An 8,875-nucleotide genomic window follows, 5' to 3' on the forward strand; every position below is an offset into this window, starting at 1 on the left:
AATCTAAATTAACCTGCTAATTGTGTCTCAGCTTTTAAACAAAAACCATGTCAGGCGTCTCTATCTGTCAATCTCATTTACGCGAGGACGGTCTCATACGAACACGGCTGAGCTCTGGATGACGATCAAGGAATTCATTGATCTCCCTTTTGTTCGATAGCTGATCTATTGGCTGGTTTAGTCGTTCGTTCATGTCAAGTCCTTTCCTCATAATTTCTTTCGCTTCTTCTACGTTTCCAATGCATTCATATAGAAGAGCCAACTGACTTTCAATCATAACTTTCCATTTGTGATCCTCCTCTAGTTCGGTCTCAGCGATTCCTTTTGCTTTCGTAAGGATATTGATGGCCTCTTCATAGTTTCCTTTCCTTTGATGACAAAGTGCGAACTTTCTTAAGGTCAAAATACTCTCCTTGTGATCACCCACACCAAGATTCTCCATCATAGTCAGTGCAGCTCCATAATGTTCAAAACATTTGTCTATTTCAGCGGGATTTTCGTCAGGGAAATAACATTTGAAATAGAGGTCTGCAATGTATTTATGACATTGAGCAGTCATAAAATGATTCCCGAGGCAATCTTGGAAAAGATCCATTGCTTCCTGAAGTAGCTGTATACTTTTCTGGTGCCAACCATAGAATAGCGAGGTCGCTGCAGTTTCTGGATGTTTATCTAACTTTTTCCGGCACAAATTCATGGCTATTCCGTAAACATCACTTATTGGTTGCGAAGTCCATTCACGAGGTAAGTGTTGAGGCTTTGTACTAAGGAAGCGCGCGTAACTGTTAAAGAAAAGGACTTGTGATAAACCACATTCTTTAAAAGCTGAGCAAGTTCTTATGTAAACTTCCTTAGCTCGTTCCATAAGATTTTGATATTGTTCTTGATTGCCGATTTTCCTCTTTTCATGCCCAAGTAGACATAAAAGTTCAACAATGTGTAGTGGGACAAATTCGGTTTCAAAGTACTTCAAAAGTTTTTCGAGGAAGGCAACGTAAAAACTTGGTAAAAGACACATTTCTAGATACATACACTTTTGTGGAAAATTTTCGAGAAACTTGTCCGAAGGTACTTGAGGGGAATCTGAAATTGTATCAAGTTTATCGATTATGTCAACGTAAACTTCCAAAAAATGCTCGAAGTTGTGTCTGTCTTCATTGAAGTTTAGAACAGATTCTTTGCATTTGTCTTTGCTCCAGTATAAATTTGCATTTTCAGCGAGACGACAGATAAAGTAGGTACATGCCAGTTGTTCTACATGGAGAATTGTTTCGGAAAAGCTTGCTTGACCAACTCTCTTTGCAAAGGCTTGGATGAGCTGATGAATTTGGTATCGATTTGAACTTGGTTGTTCTAAAAGAGACCGGTTCCTTAGTGAGCGGAGAATTAAAATTGGATCAGCATCAGTGTCCATTCCTGTTGTAATTACAGCCTCAGCTGCATCAAAATCAAAAGAACCTGGAAACACAGACATGACTGCCAGCGCCTTTTGTTCCGTTGGGTTCAGGAGATCAAATGAAGTCTTGATGGCGTTTTCGACGGAAATTTCATCGTCTTGAAGAACATCTAAAGGTATCTTTTCAAGACTTTTAATCAATCTCACCTCTTTGAATTCTGAGAGCAACGAGCCAACGATACAAAGCGCCAAAGGGATGCAGCCACACAATTCAACAATTTTCGTCGTTTGGGAAAGCTTTTGTTTCACATGGTCAGTCCGAGAAAGAAGGACCTTTTCTGCCTCATCTAAAGACAAACTGGTTAATCTGATGTTTTCTATCTTGAAACCACAACTAGACGTATTAACTGTCTTTCTAGAAGTAATAATAAAGGTTAGACTTTGCCTTGAGTAGGTCCTCAAATCTTGCAACATGTTAACAAACTCTTGTCGATCTCCAGACTCGAGAACGTGATCTGCATTGTCTAGAATCAATGTTACTTTCTCATATTGCTGTTTGCTCCAATTAAGAAGCCAAAGTTTAGGATTTTCAGGCGGCTGAGAGTGGCTGTTACTACAGATAAGGAACATTGTGGTTGCTATGTCCTTGAGGGATGCTTGGGATAGAAGTGAGCAGTATAAAACCTTTCTGTTGTATTCTGCCTTGGTAAGCTCATGGGCCACTTTGTTGGCCACAGTGGTCTTCCCGAAGCCCGGTCCACCTGTTAAAGACACAATAGAAACTGTTCCACTTTGAATAGCCTCTATGGCTCGTTTGATTTCTTCTGAACGACCAAACACATGGTGAATCTCATCTGGAAGACAATTGAGAAGCTCTCGAGTAACGCGTGGCGCGGAAATATGTTGTTGATTGCTTGAAATATCCAATTTTAACTGTTTAAGGTCTTGCTCTAAGTTCTTCATTCTTGGTTCAAATTCAAGCTTCCATTTCCTCACTTCTTCATCGATTCGTCGCTGTGTACCATGATCGATGTCCTCTGCTTTTAGGCGGTTTATTTCCAGCTGATCGAGCCCTAAGGCTACTAAAGAATGAGAAATTGTGTTCCATTTGTCTTCAAACTCGTCATTAGGAACACCGGTGGAAATACTATGACACAGGCTATTTCGCAAGCATTTAATCCGGACGATCTCGGCTTCACGACTGTGATCTGTTTCTGCTGGCATGTCGTGCCATCCTGTTGCAGGTTCAATCAAAGTGGGACAGATTTCACGAAGCAGTAAATGTAGAAGAGTGATATCAAATGTGTTTAAGTCTGGTGGGCCACCCGATGGAGGAAATAGCTTTTCCCACTGGCTATCATATAATTTACGTCTGCTCTTTAAGTTGGTGAGGGTCGCCATGTTGTTGTTTAACATAATTTGCAGTGTTGAAGGCGGATGTATGAAAGACTCTAAAACGTTCCTGAGCGCTTGTGTACCTCCATCAACTAGCAGTCGCGCTAACTTCGTACCCTTAGTTTTTTCCTCCGATGGCCCGAAGATGGACGCCATTTACTAGCACTGTTGAGGCAAGTAACGAGCGTAACTGTTGAAAACTTCTATGAAAGCGACCAGACACATCTAGGAATTCAAGAAATCTTATCCTTTATTATAATATCAAAACCTGCATGGCTTTGTTTTCAGAACCAATGAGAGGCAAGTATGTGGAAAAAAATGATATAAACCCATTGTTGACATGACAATCGTGGAAAACAGACATCACGCAGTCATTCCCTTCCTTGTGTCAGATGGGAGGGGGGGAGGGGGAGAAGGGGCGAGAGGAGAATACAGTTTCTCGATTTTCTGAAATGCAACGTTGGAAAACGGCAAAAAAGATATTGAAAGAGGCAAGTGTTTAAGACGCCGGCGTAATGAAAATGTGTTTCATGACATTTCCCCTTTCTTCTAGAGTCAATCAACTTGGACTTATTTTCCGTGGATCATCTTGCTCGCTGTCAAGCTCAGCCGTTTCTTTTCCTTTCGCCTTTTAATGTTATAGGTGTGTGAATGGAGTGATAGAAGAGAAATATTTCTTTATTCTCCTCTTATATTAACCAGATGCGTCATGTGCAATGGACTGTATAGTTTCAGGGACGCTCGGCTGGGTTTTGATAATGCTTATGATAATGCTTTCAATATTTATAAACACTTTCATTTCGACAGACACAATTGCGTTTCCTGATTTGCAACCCAAATAAGTTGAGTATCTCCTGACCCGTGACTAACATTATGATAATCCAAGCCTTTTAATTCTCGGTTTTAATTCCTTCTGCGCTCTTTTATTTTTCCAAGCTTGGAACCCAGTAGCCTGTACCAAGCCTTCCGGTAGAGATGAACGAAATTTTTTTTCTCGTTTGCCTCTGGAACAGGCCATGGTAACTCTCTATTAAATCTAACGGTGACTGATTCTCAATTCCCAAAAGAAACTTTCATGAAACAAAAACAAAATTCGAGGCCGATTCGATATTGCAACTTTTAAACAACTCGCTTTGTTCCCTCTCTTTCAATTTCTGAAGTCAGTTTGACTTCCAGTAAAGAGCATTTCGTCTATGAGATTTAATTGACGAATGGCCAACAAAGCGAAGTTTAAACGCGTCCATGGAATTCGAAAAACATTTAAAGAGCCGTCTTCACAGAACTTAAAAGATGCTAGACGTAACCCAGAACATGACACCATTTCACTCTGGATATTAGAAGCGGATATACATGTTGTCTGGAAGATAATGATCTTAAGGATTCTTGGAAGCCAAGCAAATTCCACGAAATGTTGTGTATTGGCCAACAATTAGACAAGGTCATCCAGGATATCGTATTCCGAAAGAAGTCACAGAATTGGGTATACTGTTATTATTTCATGCACAGTTATCTGTGAAATAAATAAAAATAACTAAGGTTCGCGGAAAATAGTCCGCCACGACAAATTAAATTATAAAGGTTCTCATTTTAGTCTTTCAAACTTTCCCACGATAAAGTTTGCATTTGTTTGTCTATGATAAATAATGAAAACAAAACATGTATCATGAAGGGTGAGTGGTGTTTTTGGGTTTGCTTTAGTCTTACAGGATTATCTCCGCTAACCTGTTTTTCCTCATTTCCTTATTTTTAATCGTTCCTGAGATAGCAGCTTACACCAAATATCCTACTTCCCCCTTGAACTATACTTACTCATTAGAAACACAATATATTCGTTGATAATGTTTATTCACACGTTTAATTATTGCTGTTACGATAAGACATATTTCAAATATTTCTTCAGCAGGTCATTCAAATTTAACACCAAAAGAGCAAAGAATATGTTATTCTTTTCAGCAGAAAAAAACCAAAATGTTTTTGCTTTTAAAATTTATAATAGCTCTTTTGTAACATTTCTACAAATAGTTAATTTTCCTATGGCTAACATTACACAGTAACATCGGTGATTTAGATTCAAGATTCCTCGCTTAAAATTTTGATGTGAAAGACAAGTAATTTGAAAAATTTCGAGGAGAAAGGACAAACCCATATTGGGGCAATCATATCGCAGACATGAGGTTAAAATTCTCTAAACATCCTCCTCACATACATTTAAGCAACCTGGTAAGTTTGGGGGTAAGCTTGGCTGTGAAAGTGATAACACATCGACAAGTACTATCTTCGGAACCTTTCTACTTGAACGCAGTCAGACAAATTTTTACAACGAGTAACTGATAATGCTCAACTGAAGGAATTTTGCTTTTTCGCTTGAGTCTACTTTATGTATAAGGAAAATTCAAAAATCGAATCTCCCACTTATTAGAGGGTTACGCTGCTTGATTAACCCAGAGTTACGCTGCAGTGCTGCTTGAAATTCATTATGCAAAATAACTTTTGGAGAGGTAGATTTATCATTATGAGTCTAAAAAAGTAACATACCGATCTTCAAGTCAGAGATAATGTGAAGTTAGTTGTTCAGTGAAGGGCTTAAAAGTTCCTCATCGATTCATTCTTAATTCAGAATGAAGAGAGCGTCCATTCCTTTCAGCGAGGGTACTTATCCTATGGAAATTTATTGGGATGACGGTCTAGAACTTTCCGGATCTCATGCTTGTTGCCTAGGTCTTCGATAGTCTTTCCGAGTTTGTACCACATTTTTAGTCCACTATTCATTGCCTCTATCATCTGATCTTCTTTGTTTTCTTTGTCAAACACGAGGGCCTGCTGTGTTTTCACCACACTTTCCACCTATGATCGTTCGCTAGTTCTATCTTGGCAACACGTTCCCCTCTTCCCAAAAACTTTCTTGCTTTCTCATAGTTACCGTTGCTACTGTGGCAGGATCCACAGTTCTTCAGAGTTAGAATGGTTTCCTTGTGGCCATCCATGCCCAGATGTTCTAACATTTCCAGAGACTTTTCGTAATACGAAAGAACAGTATCAAAACCACGTTCACCTTTTGGTACCTTTCTCTTGACAAAGAACAGGAGGTCGGCGATATCTTTAAAGCACTGAGCAGTCATAACATGTTCACCAAGACAATTCATGGAGAGGTCCAAAGCTTGATTGAGCTGTTCTTCAGCTTGCTCGTATTCATTTCGGCGCTTGGCATTTCTTCCAGCAAACAACAATGTGGCCACCCGTTCAGGATGATTAGGGAGTTTTTGTTCGCAGATTTTGAGTGCTTTCTCGTACACCTCCTTAGGCTTGTCGGGTATCCTTTTCTCTGAGATAAGGCGAGCATGACTGTGGAGATATATAACTTCTGACAAAGAGTTCTCGCCGAATTTAATTTTGTGTTCTAAATGCAGCTTTTCTGCCTTCTCCATGCAGTCCTCATATTCTTCTCCCTCTCCTACTTTTCTCATTTCATGTCCAAGAAGACAATACAGTTCCGCTTTGTGCACAGGATGAGTATCTGGATGGACGGTTCGATTTAGCTTTGTTAAGAACTCGGTGTAAAATCTGAGAAGGACACACTTCTCAAGGTACATTAGTTTCTGAGGAAGACTGGCGAGAAACTCTTCACAGGAGTCTATGACAGCAATGTCTTCATTCCTTTCCTTGGGTGTAGGCCAGAAGAAAGTGCTCAAAATTTTGTCTATCTTCATCAAACGCGTCGAAGGACTGTTTGCTAGTGTCTTTACCCCAAAAGAGATTGGAATTTTTTGCGAGGCGATACATGTAATGAGTACATGCCACTTTCTCTCCCTTAGCTAACAGAGGTGCTGATGTACAGACATTTTTCGCGAAGGCTTTGATCAGTGAATGCAACTGATATCTTTGGGAACTTGGCTGCTCGACGAGAGACCTGTTTTTGAAGGACCGAAGGATCGAAATAGGCAGCGTTATAGAGTTCGTACATACTTCCACAGGAGCCTCAGCAGCATCTGAGTCAAATGAACCCGGAAACACAGACAGGAGAACGAGAGCATCCTTTTCAGATTTCTCCAAGAGATCGAATGAAGTCTCTATCGCCTTTTTCACTGAATTCTGATCATCTTCCAGAACCTCCAAAGGTTTCTCTTTGAGGTTTTTAATAAGCCTTTCTTCTGGGAAATCTAAAAGCAAGGATCCAACAACGCAGAGTGCCAAAGGAACAAAACCACATAGTTCGACTATTTCCTCCGTCCTACTCAGCTTTTTTCGGACCTCTTTGTCGTACACGCGAGAGACAAGAATATTCTTTGGCTCCTCGAGCAATAACGGGTTAAGTCTTACCTCACCAGCTTGCAATTCAGAATCTTTGAAAGTCTTCCTTGTGGTGATAACATAGGTCACTCTTTTCTCTGACAGCATTCTTACGGTACGCAACAGGCTTATAAACTGTTTTCCGTAGTTAGAGTCGATGATATCATCTGCATGGTCGAGGACAAAGGTTACACGGGTATGAATCTGTTTATTCCAGTTTTTGAGCCATTGCTCTGGATTCTCGGGCAACTTCGTTTGAAGTTCTCCACGTGAATGGATCATCTCTGTGGCTACTTCATTTAGACTTGCTCTTGATGAAAGACTGCAGAACAGCACAGCCCTGTTGTTTTCGGTTCTCGCTAATTCATGAGCTACTGAGATAGCTACAGTTGTCTTTCCAAATCCGGGTCTTCCAGTGATCAAAGCAACAGGGATTGCACCTTCTTCAATGATTTCTATGACTAGCTGTGTTCCTTGGGATCGACCAAACAGTAGTTCACTTGGTAGCTTGTCTGGTAAACAACTGTGAATATCAGACTTTGCGTCGTTCGAACCTCCATTATTTGACTTTCTCTTCCAGATGCTGCTGAGTTTTGCGATCGATGGGGTCGGTTTTCAGGGCTTTGATTTTCTTCCACAGTACACTTTCTTCAAGTGCCACAATAGTTGAAGTTATTTTAGTCCAAATATCCTCAAATTCGCCGTTTGAAATTTCTGTAGAGGCACGGTGAGACAAGTCATTTCCATCATAACATTTGATTCGGACGATGTTGGCTTCAGGACTATCGTCATCGTGCGGAGGCATTTCGTGCCATCCAGTGGAAGGCGCCTTAAGATAACAAATGTTGCGGAGCGGTAAATGCAGTAATTTGATGTCGAACACTTCTGCGTTCGGTGGATCACCTGAGGGAGGGAATAACATTTCCCATTGGATTGCAAATATTACACCTTTCGATTTTAGCCTTTGAAGCTTTGCCTCGTTCTTGTTTAAGACGACTTGTAAATTCTCTTGGGTAAACAAAATATAGAAATTTGCGCAAAATGGCTGTTCCTCCTTCAACCAGCAGTGTCAGGAGTCTTAAGCCATTGGTTTTCTCCTCTGATGTATCGTACACAGACGATCCAGTAGACAGATCACAAGAGGCTGCACCCGCCGCCATGTTCTTTCTCGTAAACGTGTCGGAAAAATCTTGCTTTCTGAATTTGTCTAAATTTTTTTTCAAAGATCGGTGGACAAGATTATATCTTTAGGGAAGCATGCTAAATTGCACTCAATAATCAGTACGATTTACAGACAGCTCAAGAACAGGTGATAATATTCTCAGAAACCGTGAATGATGAATCACTTCCTGTTTTCTAAGAAACTCTTTATGCATAGTTTATTTCTCTCATAACCACTGAGCTATAACGCACAGGTAGAGATTCAAGATTCTTTTTCTTTCATCTAATCTGTAGACAATTACATAATGTCTTCTACGCAAGTACAACTTTCTTCTCCTTTTAGTTTTTATGTCTTTCGTTAACTCAGTGTTTTAACATAATGAATAATTAAAATATTTAGCTATCAAGTGCGGTATTAATTTGGTTCAAAGTGGCTCTGGGAGATAAATGTTTCCCAATAAATCTTGCGGTTTTTCTCCGAACATGACGGAGCAAAAATAAATTATCTTTAAGACAAATTCTTGGAAACTACTTATTAAATTTTTGGTGATTCGAGCGCGGCGTTTATTCGAGGGCGGCGTTTATTGACATATAAACATTTTGCTTTCTGCACTGCAAATAATTGTCTGAGGAAGA

At 40.0% G+C, this 8,875-nt stretch overlaps 2 protein-coding genes and 1 pseudogene across 2 annotated transcripts; all 3 read right to left on the reverse strand.

Annotated features, from left to right (window-relative positions):
- Nucleotides 1-73: 73 nt before the first annotated feature.
- Nucleotides 74-3,003, reverse strand: LOC131789055 (uncharacterized). Its single transcript, XM_059106122.2, has one exon. It carries the CDS (start codon nt 2,945-2,947, stop codon nt 74-76), a length of 2,874 nt encoding a protein of 957 aa, XP_058962105.2. The 5' UTR covers nt 2,948-3,003.
- A 1,788-nt stretch (nt 3,004-4,791) lies between these two features.
- Nucleotides 4,792-8,339, reverse strand: LOC131789046 (regulatory protein AfsR-like; annotated as a pseudogene).
- Nucleotides 5,620-6,381, reverse strand: LOC136277118 (kinesin light chain-like). The gene has a single exon (XM_066158801.1). The coding sequence runs from the start codon at nt 6,379-6,381 to the stop codon at nt 5,620-5,622; it is 762 nt and encodes a 253-aa protein (XP_066014898.1).
- Nucleotides 8,340-8,875: the final 536 nt, after the last annotated feature.

The sequence above is a fragment of the Pocillopora verrucosa genome, chromosome 12, assembly GCF_036669915.1.
Source record: "Pocillopora verrucosa isolate sample1 chromosome 12, ASM3666991v2, whole genome shotgun sequence".
Lineage (NCBI taxonomy): Eukaryota > Metazoa > Cnidaria > Anthozoa > Scleractinia > Pocilloporidae > Pocillopora > Pocillopora verrucosa.